Source organism: Sander vitreus, chromosome 15, assembly GCF_031162955.1.
Source record: "Sander vitreus isolate 19-12246 chromosome 15, sanVit1, whole genome shotgun sequence".
Classification (NCBI taxonomy): domain Eukaryota; kingdom Metazoa; phylum Chordata; class Actinopteri; order Perciformes; family Percidae; genus Sander; species Sander vitreus.
This window is the reverse complement of record NC_135869.1, coordinates 15556288-15574717: the sequence shown is the minus strand read 5'-3', so window position 1 is coordinate 15574717 and position 18430 is coordinate 15556288. Positions and strand designations below refer to the sequence as shown.

The 18430-nt window shown below is 43.2% G+C and overlaps 1 protein-coding gene across 1 annotated transcript; it reads right to left on the bottom strand.

The window, feature by feature from the left end:
* Positions 1–473: 473 nt before the first annotated feature.
* Positions 474–18414, bottom strand: s1pr2 (sphingosine-1-phosphate receptor 2). Its single transcript, XM_078269476.1, has 2 exons — positions 17959–18414; positions 474–3670 (listed from the first exon to the last, which is right to left on the bottom strand). The coding sequence occupies exon 2, from the start codon at positions 3539–3541 to the stop codon at positions 2423–2425; it is 1119 nt and encodes a 372-aa protein (XP_078125602.1). The 5' UTR covers positions 3542–3670; positions 17959–18414; the 3' UTR covers positions 474–2422.
* Positions 18415–18430: the final 16 nt, after the last annotated feature.

The window sequence follows — 18430 nt, the reverse complement described above, 5'->3', positions numbered from 1 at the left end:
CACCCAGGAATCCTGGACGTCTGACAGGAAACAAGCCCAACTCTCCCAAGGCCACGGTAAGTCAGCCTCTCCCCTCACCCAAAGTCTCCTCCTTACCCCAAAAACCTCTCCCGGGGCCTTTCTGTATGCTTCTCTCAGACAAATTATCTTACAAATAGACATTCTACTTTACCACACCCCATTTCACCCTCCCTGCCCTCTGCCCAGCTTCCCATCATAGCCCTGTCTTGCTTTAGCCTTTAAGCAATTGAACAATTGTATTAGGTAAGAGAGCCATGATTAATGGCCAAGCCGCATTTGCATGTACAATTTTGGGCTTTCATGTTGGAGCTAGTTTTAGAGCTGACCTTGTCAGAGCATGTTTGGATTAAATGCTGCATTTTGAATACTTCTCAGATGTATGACAATAGGGAGGTGTATCAGGACTTGCAGATAAGCTACTGCCGCAAATAACTTGTGTACAGCTCAAAACGGATTCTTTCAGTATTTTATTTATTTCATAAAAAAAGGGAATGCAATTAACAAAACGTTTATGTACCTACATTAGTGTTTCAGATTGTACCGATTTAACACAGGCAGCGTGCTACTGGACACAAAAGGCTATTGCACACAAGACATTTCATACAACACGAATCATACAAACTGTACAAAAATACACAGATACTTACATACAAACATACATAGTTATTCATGTATTTATTATAAAACATCATAGTCAAGGTACACAGAAGCATCTGGAAAAACACCTCTCCATCTGAAAAAAAACTGGGGGAAAGCAAACATCAATGAAGCTGCCAAAGTGCTTTTCACCATTTCTACTTGGTAGTCAATATAAAATACATTGAGGGAGAGAAGAGTTTTAAATGTGGTAAAGGAAGGTTAGTGTAACCCTGAACAACAGGAACCGAAAAAAGAAAAACAGGACTTCCTGTGGCAGAAGGAAGTTACATGTTGTAGCTGTCAGAGAATGAGAATGAAGGTGACCTCCCAGGAGGGCAGATCCCCTTGTGTGCATTTGAACCCGGATCTTCTCCTATTTTGCAAGGGAGGCGAGGGGTCTTTGGAAAGATGAGACTTGTTTACATCTTTAGCTGCACAAGGCATATGGCTAGAAAATTAAACCAGGATGTTCACAAACAAAATTTGTTCATGGTGCTATTTAAGACTTCACAGTGAGAGTCATCTACCCTGTTCATCCCACTCTCTGCTCGTCAATGACTTGGTAATTCAAAATGATGATCAATAATACTGTCAACAATGGAGCGCCTGCCCCAAACACTTCATACATACATTCAGCCTAATTCTCAAAGAGGAAGACACAAACAGATACAGCACATTTCTGCTACGTTGCTTCAACACTGTCAAAATATCGGCCCTGTTTGTCAAAACAGCTGGACAGCTGTCATTGAGTAAAACTCATCAGTGCCAACTCACTTCAGAAAATGTGCTTTCTGATTAGGCCTTCCTCGACAGAAACTGTTCAGATACAAAAGACAACAGTAAATGCAGTAGGGACAGATTATGAGGACAAATGAGGGAAGGGGTGTTAGTGATGGAAGCTGGAGTTGGAATATATCATACATACATAAGCACTTACAAATAAGTTAGAATTGCATGCATTAAATGTAGGCAGATTATGTAAGTTTGTTGTAGTTAATCAAATGGTTTAAGCAAGGTTATATAGGGAATATATAGCCCTGGTTTGTTAAGGGAGCACTCGTGCTAATTTGGCTTCTGTGGAGTGCAGTGCTGAGTGAAGTTGATCACTGTCTCCAGCTCTGTAGAATAATGAAGAATGAGTGATGGATCTGTGGGCCCCATGTATACATATATCAGTAAAGGAGAGTAATGTGGTTAAACCTTACTAAGGACAACAGTCTGTGAAGTAATCTACAAAGTGCAACTTGGAAAGCTTTGCAGTTTGCATTGATTCAGTTCTTGAAAGGACCAAAACAACTCACCATAACTATGATATAAAGCATGTTATGTTTCTATTTTTGGCTTTCAATCTGGGTTTAGGAAAAACAATAACAACATAACAGGCATAAACATGAAAATGGATTGCAATCAATATTAATTAATGAGAGTACCTATGAAAAAGCTTACTTAATTGGTTCCCTCTTTGAACATTGGGTTTCTACACCTGCTGCAGTCAATTGAATGCTGATTGCTAATTCACACAAAAGAAAAAAGACACAAAAAGTCTGCATTGTAGCCTTGCCAGGCATCTCAGTCCACGGTGTGCTTGCTTCTCATTTTTCTATCCAGCACATCACAGCCTCTCTTCTTGATCTCATGTACACACACATGGTTTCCCTCATGCACGCACGCACACGCACACACACACACACACACACACACACACACACACACACACACACACTCTCAACATACTCAAGTACTCTGATGTCTTTGCACCATATCAGACACAGGTGGTACAATCTTGCATGATTGGTGTGGTCTGGTGTTCGTGTTTGTGGCTGCAGTGTTCCAGAGAGCTGGAGCTCTTTAGAGGGACCAGACAACGGTCAGCTGGCCGCCCACTTTGCAGCACCCCCCAGCAGCACAACACACGCAGAAACTCCTTTCTCATGTCCTTGCTGCGCAGTGTGTAGATCAATGGGTTAAGTGCCGAGTTCAGAGTGGCAAAGCCAAAAAAGATGTCTGCTTTGGAGAGGATAGGGCAAAATTGTATCCTGCAGGATGAATCTAGGAGGAGGATGGTAAAAGCAGGCAGCCAGCACATGATGAAGACACCCAGCACTATAGTGACAGTTTTCAAAAGGGCATAGGCTGGTGAGTTTGTCGCTTCCTGGTGGCTGGAGCGAACAATCAAATAGATCCTCACATAGAGGATGACAATGGAGAGTAGTATGAGGCTGAAAATGGTGACCACAAAGAGGATGTATTTCTTTGAGTAGAGTGGCAATACAGTTGAGCATTCAGGGAGGTCATTGATGCAGTTCCAGCCGATGATGGGAAGTCCTCCAAGCAGGATGGAGGTGACCCAACAAGCTCCTATCAGGAGGAACATGCGGCACGTTTTGGTGGAGCCGTACACCTTAACCTTGGTGATAGCAATATAGCGCTCTGTAGCTATTGCCAGCAAGCTGAAGACTGAAGCTGCCAGAGCAATAAACGCTGTTCCCTCCCGGATGAACCACTGCACAGGCATCAGGTCAAAGGTCCTTGGTCCTGATAGGAAAATGTTGGCTATGTAGGCCGAGCCTGCCAGCAGGTCAGAGAATGCCAGGTTGCCGATGAAGAAAAACATGGCAGTGTGGAACTTCTTGTTGCGGCAGACGGCAATGAGAACAAGAAGATTCTCCAGGATGATGGTGGTGCAAAGGACCACGATGACAATGTTGAGTGTGGTGAGCTGCTTTTTATTTTCACTACGTGAGTATAAAAGCTCCTGGGTGGTCATGTTATTTACAAAGGCATAGTAGGAGGGGATCAGACTCTGATCGTAGTATTGGGAATACTTGCTCTTCATGGTGACAGGGTGGCAGAGCACAGCGGCTTTACAACAAAGATTCATTCACACAGTGGAGTTATGCAGAAGGTCTAAGCCAATAATCATTGCCTTTAAGGAAAGGACAGGAAGAGGCTCCAGGCTGGGAGGGAGTCTGCTCCCACGGTCACGTCTAAGGAGCTCTATGTGGGTCACCTGCAGACACACAGAAAGGAAGAGAAGGCCTGGATTACTGACAAGGGAAATTCAGTTGCACTAATGAAATAAACTGTGACAAAGCAAACATTCATTTTAAACATAGCAATGCACTCGCCAAAGTCAAAGTCTTCTAGCAAAACAAAGTAGCCAGGCAACAACCTGTTCCCAAGTATGTACAGTGGAAACTAAACATTCAAGTGGATATCCAGCAATGAACACCCCTTATTATCAGGGGTGTTCATTGCGGAGGTGACCTAACAGATAAACAGATTCAAAATAAAGAGCTGGCATTTACATTTAAAGTAACAGACCAACAACCACATGACATAAATGAATGGCCACATAGTGAACACACTGCACTTACTGAGTCCATTTGTTACATCCCAAACTAAACACCCACGCAGGCAACAGTTGCAGATTATTGCGTTCTAAAAGGAATGGAAAGTAATAATGGCTCACAAAGGAGTTACATGTTATCATTAAAAATAACTCTGAGGAAACCAAGGAATATTGACATGCAAAGATCTTTCCTTTTTTTGTTGGCTGGTGAACCTGTGCAGGCAAAGATCATCTTCAGGTGGAAGATTAAATACTCTGTGAGTGCTGGTGCTTAGACAAAGGGCTTGCAGTCTGAAGGGGACATTCCACTAACCCTGTCCGAGCACTCGGCTGTCAACACATAGCATTGTTGTGGGGAGCGAACCATTCCACTCCAGTGAGCTACCTCTTGAAACTTCAGCATAGCTTGTGGATCAGCCAGACCCAGGGGCGTCAGACTGGGGGGGGAAAGGGGACTGAGTACCCAGGGCCCTCATGTGAGGATGGCCCAAAAAGATGCTAGAATGAATAGCTGTGGATGCGGGAAGGGGCCCATAGAAAATGCCTTTCACAGGGCCCAGAATTTTGTGCTATGCCCCTGGCCAGACCTCTTCATCCCAACCTGCCCCTTCTAACCAGTTCACACAAGCTAACAGCAAATCAGACAGATACTGAGAGGAAAAGGTGGGGGGTTTCCCTGACTTTATCAGAAAAAGTTTTGTAAGACTTGATTTGGCGCATCCAAAGTAAATCATCGACATTTTAATTGGCATGTCACGATTCAAAAGTATTCAGTACACTAAATATTTTCCACATTGTGTTTCCACACCAGGGTTTCCCGCAGCACTTTGCAGTTAAGGTGGCTGCCTAAGCAATGCGCGCCTGCTGCCTTAACTATGTCGTCAAAAAATAAATAAATAAAATAAGTGAATGATCTAAATCTACTGCAGCAGAAACGCTTAATGTCAGATAACGTCCATTATAATTGGACTTTGGGTTTGATTTTTTGACAGTTTTCAGTGGTTATGAGGATCAATATGTTGTGCAATATGAGCCATCACTGGACAATATTCTGCACTATGCATATTTATATATTTATTACTCTCTGTTACCTTCAACTGTGTAGTATGTAATCTCTACTCATCCGCACCTTACTCATCTGTATATCTGTGTTTATATACTGTCTGTTTATATAAGGGTGTTTATTGTGTAAATATGTTTGTTTTATTATGTTTGATTTATTACTATTATTATTATAACTAATTATATTTTATTATATTATATATTTTACATTACTTCTACTTTATGAATACTTTTTCTCCTATGTCTACTTAATGTGTATTTATGTTATTCTGATGTGTGTAAATTTTTTTCTTTTGAGCTGCTGTAGCACAGGAATTTCCCCAGTGTGGGATTAATAAAGTCTATCTTATCTTATGTTATATTACCGTAGTTAAAAACTACACACAGTGAAATTACGTGTCCTGTTTTTATTTCACGCATACTATCTGCTTTGAGTGAGTGAAGCTATTGGTCAGATGGCAACTCCCCCCACACCACACCACACCACACCACCACCACCTTAACTAAAACTAATTTTCTGCGGGAAAACCCTGCACACAATGACATTATGTCTTATGGTGCTTTATGGGCATATGTTGTTATAGTCTAAATACATAAATAAGCTTACTAGTTTGAAACCAATGTGGAAAATCTTTGACCTAAGTTTTATAATGACGCACCTTAACAAACTTAACAAAAGCCTTGTGAACCTAGCCTAGAAATCTAGACGCACCCTAGCGGCAGCAAATTTAATTTGCAGCCTAGGAGTCTAGGCACTCTCCGTTGGCTTGCGAACTGAAAAAACCAAACTCTGGACAGGCCAATCACATTGTGTATAGAGTCAGTGGGCGGGCTTATGGCTGCTGCTGCTGGGAACAGCGGTCTTCTGGAAGACTTGGAGTTAAGCTTTTCTTTGAGAAAAGAACAAAGAACGGCACTGAAATCATTCTTAAAAAAGGAAGATGTGTTCAGAGTTTTGCCGACCGGATACGGCAAAAGTTTAATCTATCAACTAGCTCTGCTACCTTCTTCGTTGCTCTGGTTGGTTGTAGCGCTATCCTATTGCGTGCAGAGGGAATTTGAAAGACAACCGTTTATCCCACCCCTCGGATTGAGCCCTGTCAATGGCGAGTTCCCAGACCCAACATCTTGATCTGGGTCTGGCTTGTCAGGCTATTGTGAACCCAGATTGTGGCTTCAAATTATTGAGATAGCTCTTTTTCGAAGAGAAACCAAAACAAAATAAAATGGGCTGCAGCTCCAGGGCTGCAAACTAAGGACAGTTGGAGGCTCTGGAAATCTAATTAGAGGTGGAGCTGGTATCTTAAACCTGTCAGTAAGCAACATGATCCCTCTGCAGGCCAGCTCCAGAGGTAATTCAACACTGATGCTTCCACTGCTTGTCTTCTTCAGTTAGCTCTTAATTGGAAACCTTTAGTGTAAACTGGGGCTGAACCATGTCTCTGTTCTGCTGGGCTTTTACTCAAAATCTGAGAGACTGAAAGATGGAGAGGGAAACGAGACAAAGCCAGACAGAGAGCATGCATGTGGAACGGCATCTGGACACAAAGGCTGGAATCTGAGACATCACTGTGACGTCCACATGTACAAACTCATCCATGTGACGCGTTGCACCGTGCAGAACTTTACTCTGCGTGCACACAGAACTTTACTCTGCACGCGCACAGAAATCTTTCCTCACACACACACACACACACACACACACACACACACACACGGCTAATTGGCAGCAAATCATTCCCCTGCATACAGGCAGGTTCGACACATAGCTGCTATTGGTTGCCAGTAATAACCAGCACACTATTTCCTGAAGCAGGAACAAAGAACAATAGTCTCCTTCAGTGTGGATAGCATTGCCCTTCAGCCTTAACAATGGGACAGCACACTTCCATTTGGCTGCTGCAACTGTATCATAGCAGACATTTATTTACAGTTGAGCACTCCCTTATCAGAATTGCTGTATCAGGGTAGCTTGTCTCCCCCTCCCCATCCTTTTCAGCTCCATTAATAGACACAAATAAGAGGCTTGAGGCTGAACACATGTGCCAGCTGCACAAGCATAATTACATTAGGTTACATTATTGCAGCATATAATGATTTTATTGATGGAAAAGTCAGGCGATAAACACCAGCTCTGTATCTCCACAGTCTCCAGTCCGCTAGGAAAAAAACCAACTGCTTTTTGCTTCATCTTTGTTTTTCTCTCAGCTCGGCCCGGTTTGCTTTGGACAGGTCTCACATGTGTTGTGTGGACAGCTCGAGGTCGTCCGGTCACCTCCAGTCCTTGGCGTCTGTCATCACAAGGATTTTACTGTGTGTTTGTGAAACCTGACGGGCTGGTTTGTCTACAGCACCGCCTCGTCACAGCCGTGCCCCGCCCCTCTACCTGCCGATTGCCATTCAGACAGTTTCCACAGTGATTGGTCGACAGGAGTGCAGACTTCCTGCTATGTAAACCCTCCTTCCTGACCGACTTGTCGTCAAAGTTGTGCCCTGTGTACGACCCAGACATCACTGTCACACTTCCACAATAGACGTAACACATTGTCAAAAATGTTGTCACGCCATGCCGACTAATGACTCCTTTCTAAACTAACACAATGGGATAGCAACAGCAGCACAACCCCCAAAACCTATACTTCAGTAATTAGTCAACAAATGGAAAAAATATATAAAATCATGTTAATATTACTAGTAAGGTGTTCATGTATATCTATTATTCTTTGAGCTGATTAATATTTTGCTACAATTTTAAAAGAATATAAAATATTAGAATTTAAATTCTACAACCAGAGGCGGTAACATTCTGTTACACCACTTCTTTAAAGTATATTCAAATATATTTCTTGTGCATCAGATGTTGTGTAGTATTGCCTGTATACACTTCCAATCAATTCAACTAAATACACTTTTGCACTTATGCATTAAAGATATATTTCACTGTAACTTAAATTTAATAAATCTACATTTAAGTTGCATTCATCATTTTTTAAAGTAGACCTAAGTGTAGTACTACTGTAGTACTTAAAAGTGTTACTTTTGGGACAGCATATCCAAGTACTTACGTGCAACTTTAATTGTGGAAATAACTTGAAACTCGTTCTCAAATTCTTCCATTATCACTTAAACATAATCTTACATTGTTCCCAAAGTAATGCATATACATTAGTTTGTAGATATTGGAAATACTTTTTAATTGTAGATTTTTTTATTGGAACATAGATGATGGAACATTTTGAGTTGTTTTGGTTTAATAAACAACTGTCAAAGTCCTGTTATGTAGGTGAAGGTGTAGAGAGGCTACAGAAAGAGGTGGTGAAAGAAACAACTGTGGACTGGAGGGTAAAAACAAAAGCCAAAGAGACAAAGGAAGTCAAACAAGAGACAGACACCTGAGACAGGATTTCCTATCAGAAAGCTTATGTGAGCCTTAACATCACCAAGACTACCCATTTCTCATCATTTAAAAAAGAATGCAGAGATGCTCTTGTGGTGCACGTTCACACACGCTGTGTACATGTAAGGGTTTTCACATACTACTTACTTTTCACAACCACATTTACAGATAACATTTTAATCAACCATTGAACCACAGTTGCAAACAGCTGCATATCATCTCTATCTCCCAAAAGATGATTCAAAAGGGTGCTGCTGAAAGCTGACTCTTGTTTTCTCCTAATCTTAACAAGAGACAAAGTTCCCCTCTCCATCTTGAGACTGACAGCTGCACAAAAGCCTCAGGTGTTTTTCCCAGAAACACCTGATAAGCCCCAATTAGCAGAGCGTCTGCTCACCAAAAACCAAGGCAACCCGCCCGATTACACCACCTGCTACCTGTCACATTCTACTTAAACCTGGCTCTACTTTCTTGGGGTGAATGGTACAAGCTCTCACAAACATTTTGGTCTAGATAAGAGCGGTGACTAACCTTGTGTTTAGGCAGTTTACATTTGCAGCTTATCTTGTTTGCATTGAATGGTGTTTACTGTTTACCTAGAAGAATCCCTCAGTGTGTTTCGCTGTTGAGCAGTTTGTGGTCTGAAACATCCTGTTACACATCTTTCTCCAACTGCCCTTCACACTCCCTGCTCACAAGCCGCTGTAGTGGCAACATGGCACCAATCCAGCCTGATATTTTTTTTCACAGCACAAAATATGCTCATAAAAAGCCAGCAGCATGAGACTATTATACAAAGATCTTTTTTGTTTGGACTATAATATGAAAAAGTGAATCATGTACATTTGACTACATGACTTGCTGCGCCCTCTACAAGACACCAGGCCTTTCTTCTGAAATAGACTTAATCTGAGCCACAAGGTAATCCATCATGGAAACACAGAAAGCATCTGCTGCTGTGATTTGTTCTTTCCTGTTCAGTTTCACAGCCGTTACTGGTGGTATCAGTGTATACTTTCTAAAAGTGCTTTGCTATAACTGTAAATGGAATCAGTCTACACCTATTTTCTCTCCTCTGCTCCTTGTGTCCAGCATCTTCTAACTGACCAGACCAAAGGACAGTCTGCGGGGGCTACCACCATAACGACCGACCAGCACTCATATGAGGAAGAAATCTAAGTATTTCAGAGCGATAGCAGCTGTGTGTGAGGCACAGGAGTGATGGAGATTGGGCGTTAAACCGCAAAAATCATAGCCTAGAAATCTAGATGAACCCTAGCGGCAGCAAATTTAATTTACAGCCTAGGAGTCTAGGCACTCTCCGTTGGCTTGCGAGCTGGAAAAACCAAACTCTGGTCAGGCCAATCACATCGTGTATAGATTCGGTGGGCGGGCTTATGGCTGCTGCTGCTGGGAACAGCGGTCTTCTGGAAGACTTGGAGTTAAGCTTTTCTTTGAGAAAAGAACAAAGAACGGCACTGAAATCATTCTTAAAAAAGGAAGATGTGTTCAGAGTTTTATCCCTTTATTTAGTTTATCCCGCCCCTCGGATTGAGCCCTGTCAATGGTGAGTTCCAAGGGAAAACCTCTGAGTTTTTACACTCAAACGAATAATCTGAAGGTGTCTTTTTTAGTATTGCAACGGATGTAAACCAAAAGGTGTGAATATGACTTCAAACAGTAGAAGAGCAAGTGGCATTTTGGAGGGAAAATTTCAAATGCAAAGCACAGCAATGTCATCAGAGCATTTTGACAGTCAAGTGTTGACATGCCAGACACATGGGAGATAACGCAACTAACTATTAGCACCACAAAGTTTCACCACTGCTACCACGGGGAAATGACTAAACTGAAAGATGCACACCTACAGTTGTTTCCTGCATTTTTCCGTTTCCTTATGCACGACGACATTGTCTTTACATAGCCAGCTCAGTGCTTCTCTAAGCCGTCGCAAGCCACTGCACACATGGGCTTGTTATGGCAGGCATTTTTCTTTTCTTTTTTCTTGCATCTAGCAGCTCCGTGCAGTCACGCTTTGCGACTAATGAAAACACGGGCTGGACTGTGTCTACTGGCAGGTGGCTGCAGCGTCTATCCATCTCTGTGCCCCGCGGCTCTGTGTGTGAAACCTTTTCACATCAACACAGCAACACTATTGATTGTCCGCAGTCAATTTCCAGGAAAAAGCATTTCCAGTATTACTGTAACTGGGATGTAGAGGACTCATGTTGCCGCTGGGACATGACTGGTCCTTTAAACAACCTTGATCACAGCACAGACTAAATAGTCTCACAGGGCTACTCTTTTAAGTGGTAAGCAGCGTCTCTTCTGTGAGGTCAAAATAAACCCAGAGCAGTTCTTATATCCTTGATCATGACTGCGTGATCTTATCTTAAGCCGTCGCTGTTTTCTCTGTTTCATGCTACGCATTCATGCTACGCATTCAGTGCTAAGCATGCACTCACTTTTGTTCTTTCTTACCCATTTGAATAGAAATGTACAGATATATTTACTGATTTCCTAAACGCCGAAAATCAAGGTAGTTCAATTTCAGAGAGACAGAGAGTCTGACACATTCTGGTAGTGATCAAGGGACAAAAGTGTGGGCTGGAGGATGGAGGAGTGAAAATACAGGCAAATAAGTTGGCAGGCTCTGTTGTTTTGAAACACCACCCGCTCATGAAAATCCCCAGACAAATGAAAACTGGTTGTTTTAAAGGGAAGTACAAACAAGAGCGAAGAGAGCCTGTTTCAGTGTCGCGCTGTAACTCGCACAGTCTAGATGAAGAACAGACTGAGAGATATGAGATGGGGGCCTGCAATATCTCACAGTTTCTAGCTTGGAGAGGAACTCAACTGGGGGAACAACAAATTTAACAGAGAAAAAAAAATGTGTCCAAGAAATGGCTGTAACTTGCAAAACCATATCGCAGACATCAGAAATCACATCCTTTTTTAGGAAAAAAAAAATAGAGAGGAACAGTTCCTTTTTAATGACAGGTGAAGCTGTTCTTTCTCATTTTTTTTCACTCTGTGTTCAAGGTTTAATTTTAGCTCCGAAAGCAGACCTTCCTCTCTCTTTGTCCGTTATTACACTAACACAACTCATAAAAACTGCATATAAGCGGCTGAATATTAGGGAGTGGGTGTCCCCAATACATGGTGTTTCATCATTTAACTAGGGATTACCCTTTCGCTCGTCAAACAGTTTGACAGTTTGGGTACAGCCTCTTCTGAGGGGTCCAGTCTGTCAACACAGTTCAACCAGGAACAAAAAGGGGTTTTTTTCTGTTTCAAAGTGACTTGTTTTCTGTTCCTCTCCTCAGTCAGTTCATCTCTTGCAACTTTGCGATGCTTTATTTATGGCAGTTGTTCATGTGCTGTGGCTCTTAGAATGGCAGTGAGAGTAGCTGGAGACAAAGAGCTGCGTAAAAAAAAGGCATCATACAGCCTAAGGAGCCATAGCCCGCATGACCGGCAGGACCAGCAGACACCCCCACCCCCAGTCTGCCCCATTTGGGGTTGGGGGGAGGAATCTCCAAGGGTGGCGCCTGAGAGGCAATTACTGTAATACCTTCACTCTCGGACCATTCCTGTCAACTTAAGTAACTGTCTTCCAAATTATTCATGTTTTAATATTGCTCTAGTTTGCATATTTCCCTTTCATGCTTGTCCTTCATTTGCAGAGCCACATCGTCCTCACTCCAACACCCCCTCCTCCTCTCATATATTTTAAACTTCACCACAGAGATCAAAAGACAAGGCCACAAAGAGGTGATTAAATGCACATCAAGAAGGATTTATTTAGCACACATCTGGGGCAGACATGTTCTTATAGTCTCCTATTAAAGACTTTATTAGAGCACACACTCTACATAATCAGCTCTCGATTCAGGAAACTGGAGCTCTACTACTACTTCCTCAGAACTGAAATGTTGTTTCATGTAGCTTCACTGATATTAATTACAAATACATTATCGTCCTTATCATTAATCCTTGAAGACAAAAAGAAAAAGATTTCTGCAGCATGCATGTGCAATCTGTCCTGAGACTTGCTCAGCATGAAAAAGTAATAGACTTTTCTCAGAATTCAAGCTTTACATGGAACAGCGATAAACTGTTTTGGGTTAGTGCGTGTATAGGTAGGCTAATGTTAACCACTTGGCGTCCTCAACACAGACGGAGGACTGGTGCACTGGTGCACTCTGGCTGATGTACCGCAGGAAGAAGTTAGATCAAGTCTGGCTGGACTGCATCAGAAACCTGAATGCTGAGGCATGCTCGATTCAAGTTTCAGCCACTCTCACACCTTCCCATGTCCTTGTCTTTACAATGAGGTCTCCCTAATGAATGGCTTTGAACCCTTGTTTAGGTCTCTTTTGTCCTGGCTCCCTGCTCCTATTCTACTCTCTTGCTAGACCTTGAATTCCACCCCTTCTCATGTTCTGTTTCTTCAATCGAAAACTGCAAGGTTGCCGTGAGAGATCTTGTGATTATTTGTTGCATGGCGTGCCAAGGAACACTAGACAACATATACTCATGTAATTGTGTATGTTGGTAGCATGGAGGGCTGCTGTGACATCCATGTTTGTTCCGCTGATGTTGCAGTGAGACAGACTGTCACAGGGAAGAAGAGAAGGGAAGGTGCTGGCGACAAAGCAAAGCCCTGCACAATGGCAAAATTATACCATCTACATAGGCTGACACACAGGGGCACAAAGCCGCCCTGATTGGTTCTGCCTTTAAGATGATAAATTGATGGAGGCCCACCATCTCTCCTCATGGCCCAGCATAGGAAAACAGCTCCATGCTCCTCTGGCAAACACACATCCATTAAACACTGCTTTGTCGTTAAAGAAAAACACGGTTGCCTGGAGAGGGAACATTGTTGTGTCCACATAGTCCACAGTTCCTCTGTATTTTATACAATTTAAGAATGTGTTACTTCGAAGAGCAAATGTATTCCTTTAACAACTCAACATAAATCAACCTCTCTGGCATGAGGACATTGTATCTTAAACTGTAAAGATGTGTGTGTGTGTGTGTGTGTGTGTGTGTGTGTGTGTGTGTGTGTGTGTGTGTGTGTGTGTGTGTGTGTGCGCAATACAACCTGCATTAAGACCAGTAAATGTGTGCATGCAAAAAGACCTGAGGGGATTTTTTGAAAGGAATAGTATGTCTGTTTTACATCCTGGCAACATTAAATGAGTAAAACATTTTCAGAGAAAAGGCCCCACTGTAAATAACTTGTTTTTATATTCAGCTTTACAAGCCTTGTGCAAGGTTTGGGCAGAGTGGCTTGCCAAGGAATATTTTGCAAAAATAACAAACAGGTCAGAAAGTGAGTATTGCTGTGGTGTAGCTTTTCAGAGGGTACAAGGCAACAGCTACTTGACTTTGACCGAGACAAGGCTCATCTGAAATGGACGTTGGAGCAGTTGTCACATTAGTTTAAGTAAACAGATTCCACTTCTACTCAATTTGTCGGTTGCAATGGAGCAGTCTGGCCTTTGTCATGACCCGGCTTGTGTTTGGCTGGAGGTTAATTTCATCGTGTCTTTCAGCCTGGATAGACTGAAGCTGAGGTCTTCACCGGATAAACAATCTTAATAGCTCTTTCTAACAAAACAGGCCATCACAGTTGACTATTTGGTTTACGTGTTTGTAAGTTTGAGAGAGTCATTTGAGAATCTGAAAGAGCTCATTGGGAGACGATCAAGTTAACTTTCAGTTCTGAACAAAATTAATGGCTTCAACAGGCTCTCACTGGCTGCATGGGGCAATTCAAAATCCAAGAAAACTGTCTCCAGCTTACTTCTGGATCTGGGGAGGTGGGGTGTTGAAGTAATCCCGCTGAGTTTTCCAGCTGCACAAACAAAGCTGACTGGATACCAAAGGCTTTCAAGAGAGAAGAAGAAAGAAAGAAGAGGAGGGGGAGGTCTCCCAAACCACAGCATCTTCATGTGTACCTGCTCCAAGATTGCTTTAGCGTGAGTGCTGAGAATGGCCAGAAATCAGGAAACCACAACATGACCACACTGATTAAGCCTGCTGCTAGAACAGACTGTATGAGGTTGTTCCCATCCAATCATAAATCACATTGCATAACATGAGGAGAGGTTGCAAGGTGCTGCCGACCCCCTCGACAGTGAGATGCTACATCTCAAGGGGCTATCATTTCAATAAATTCAAACTTCAAAAGTCATCCAAAGCCACAGCAGTAACCAAAAACCTGGTCTTCAATTTACATTTCTCTGAAAGATATATAATGTTCATGTCTGTGGAGCAATGTTGCACAATGAAAAATGCCTGTCAAGGCTTAAAAAAAAAAACATTATTGGCAACTGACAGCTATTTGAAGCAAGGGGCTGGTCCCAGCTTGAAATCTGACAGAAGACGAACAGCCTTATCCGCACCGCAGAAAAAATTATGGCATGCTGCTACAAGCATTAGTGCCTGGTCATGGGGGGTCTCATAGTTTGTCCAAGTCCTTCAAGTGGAAAAGGAATGTAACAGGAGACTTTAAAGCTAATAGATTCTGTCATTGGGTAAAACACCATCCTTGAATAGTCTCCACCAATCAGCTTATGTAAATGTTTATATGATACTCAGAACGGCACTGACAGCAATTGAGAAGGTTGTTTTGAAAAGGAGAGACAGTGCAAGTAAGTGTGCATGTGTATTTCTCTAACCCCCAACAGAGGGCAAAGCAGTCTTTAGTGACCTTTAGTGACATCCTATTCGCAATTGTGTTAGCAAAATGGGTAAAAAGCAGAGGTTGCCCTATTTATTTCTCTGATCGGAGACACTCCCAGCTCTCAGCTGTGTGTTGTGACTTGCGCTTCGGGAGCCTGTGAACAGAAGGCGTTTATTTTGCTCCAGCTGCCACACCCAAGGAAAGTGTTTTTCAGCTAAAGAGGGAGTACCAGCTAAAACTCTGAGCCTGTAGAACCCAGATTGCTCTCTGCAGAACACTATTACCATCACAGAGAAAAATCAATGTATAAACACATGCATTGTCTCCTGTGATCTGCCAAGGTTCCTATTCTCTTTTGAAAGTTATGACCTCTGACTGGTTTCATTTAACCAGGTAAAAGCCAGCGTGCCTCTGGCATGTTGCTCCTGTGATCTGACAGTGTTGTCACCCCTCCAATCTGGCTTAATAAAGTCGGGAGTGTAGACAACAAAAGAGAAGTCAGTCTCCCTAAGGAATACCCTTCTCGCTGCTTCCTAGTAGCAGACCGCTCTCAGGCCTGAGCTGAAACCCGAGCATCCTTCAGGGTTCGACACCGCCCACCCATCCCCGCCTTCACTCCCCTAGTGACCTGTTCCATTAAAAAAAGTCCCCCAAATCCAGTTCCCACCGCTAAATTACAATACATTTATTTATCCATCCATGCACTTATACATCTATTTATTTACTAAACTCATCTATTTGTCTTCATTTCTCACGCTATCCCTGGCAGTCCCCATTGGGAGGTTCCAATTACAGCAGTCATCTTGTAGAGGAAAGCAGGGCCACTGAGCACAGCGAGCTGGGTCAGCAACATACAGATCCTCAACTCATGATGTCATGGGCTGCTGGACTGAGCCAGTTTGCCTGCGCTCTTAACATAAACGATTTTAAAGTCCCTCTGTATAGACTGGTAAGACTAATACCATTTGTGCTCCTGCCTGGAGCTGTGGAGTGTCTGGCCAATAAGTTGACGCTGTTCACGGCACCCTGGGGTTTGCCAAGGCCAAGGATGGTGAAGTGTGTGAAGAAGCCTGGCAGCGGTCAGGCCTAGTGGGGTGGTTTTTGGTTTTGTTCTGGTGCAATCAGGCATGTGGTCACATTGGCCAAACGCAGACAGCAGGCCGGCTGTATCATGCCCTGTCTCCAGCCAGTCCAAGGCATGCTGGGAGAAGCACCTGAGTCCATGAGTGGCCGTGCACCCCCCAAACAAACCAAGCTGCTCTTGCACAACGCCAGCATCAATGAACCTGCTGACAGGGCCTTCAACACTTGATAGTCCTCTGCTAATGCTACTGAGCGTGCTTTCTCTTCACCGCCTGCTCCTGATGTTATCACAGTTAGACGTTTGTCTTAATTCAACAAGCTTTGTAGCATCTGTGTGCATTTCAGACTTTGGTTCCTCACCCTGTGGCTGGGGCTCGAGATAATGCTGTCACAAGCCCTTTTCAGTTTCAGACAGCCTGCTAATGAGTACAACACTGTGTAGACTGAAGCAGACCGTCCACAGGATAGAGGATGATGGATGTGGGCTTTTATCTGGGTAATAAACATTAGTTCCTCATCCTTATCACCTTATCTCACTGTGATTTGAGGATTCTCCCACAACAGGATGCCCCATGGCTGGACTGCTGACACCTATGTATCCCTCTCTGCAGGTTTACTCTTTCGGACACAAGGAAACAGCACGCTGTTTGGTCATTCGGGCCTTATAGTGGTGATAAGGAAATGTAATCACAGGGCCTACAAAAGATGGCATAGAAGGAAGTCCTGCAAATGTTCCAATATACAATGACACTGGTCGATAGATAGATAGATAGATAGATAGATAGATAGATAGATAGATAGCATATCTTTAATACAGATGCATGTTATTGTGACAGTGTATTCAAATTGATATTTTAAGATTTGCTCATTTTTAATCTCTGACAACAATGTACTGTAGTCTGTTAAAACCTTGCTTGTTAAATCTCTGTGCTGCCTTCCTCTGGGGAGCACATCTCCTGCCCCATGAGATTAACTCTGGTACATGGGGATAATGGGGGCTTTTGTCTTATTAATACATCCTTTCAGCACAATGCCTTCTTTAGAGTGACGGATGAACAAGCCTCAACAACATCGGAGGGGTGAGGGGGCACAGCAGGCTGCGCAACGGCTCCAAGGAAATGTGTGTGTGAATGAGTGTGTGGAGGCCCCTGCGAGGTCGCGGCTGGGGTGCAAGCAGCTCATCTCAGCCAACAACAGCTATACAGACAACATGATGCAGCAAACTGTCGTTCGTTCCCCCCCCCTCGTATGATCGACAGCTGTAGCCCTGCGTGTTAATAAGTAACACCACACAGTGTTATTCATTAAAACACAAACTAACGTGGCTGACACACGGAATCCAAATATTAACAGTTGCTGCAGTAGTGTTTGCTTGTGGCGAGTAACTGAAGATAATTTATGGTCGCCGTGGTGTTCCGTGCAAAAGTGGCGTGTTGCTTATTGTGGTCCATTCTGCTGTCATGTAGGTGTTTGTGAGTCAACGACATATTTCGATACTTTTGTGCGTCAATGGAGACTTTCAGTTCATTACTAACGCGTATGAGTGATCGTTGATGTATTTAAAGAAAACCCCGAGTGAAGGGTTGAAATTAGCTCATTTCATGTAAAACTGCATTGCATTTTACAGTAGTACGAGAGAGACATCAGTTCCTTTTGTTAGGCTGCTGCAGCACATGCAGACTGTCACACTAACCATATTTGACTTACCCCATGAGATATATAGTAGAGAGCAGCGAAAAGACGCTCCGACAAAAATATGTCTCCAAATGTCCTCACATGTGGTCACCACTTTCCAGAAATGCTGCTTCAAAGTTCGGCGCTTTCCTCTGCTCTGGGGTCGAGAGGCAGCGATGACAATCAAAACTTTGGTGGAGGACTAGACGGCGTGTCTCGTCTAGTCTTTGGTAAATCCATACCGGGTCTGTGCGCCACCGCGGAAACCGTACCAACCGTACCAAAAACAAACACCCGAAAGCGCGACTATTTAAAAAAAAAAAAAAAGAAGAAGAAAAAAAAAGAAGAGCGATGAAAGCCAAAGAAGACTTTTTTTTAACAGCACTTTCTCTTTTGTTGCTCTAATCCAACAGTCCGTCTGATTGTCCTCCTCCTCTCTGGGAACAACAGCTCCACGGGGCTGTAGAGCGTCAGAGGGGCGCGCACACAAACACACACCCACACA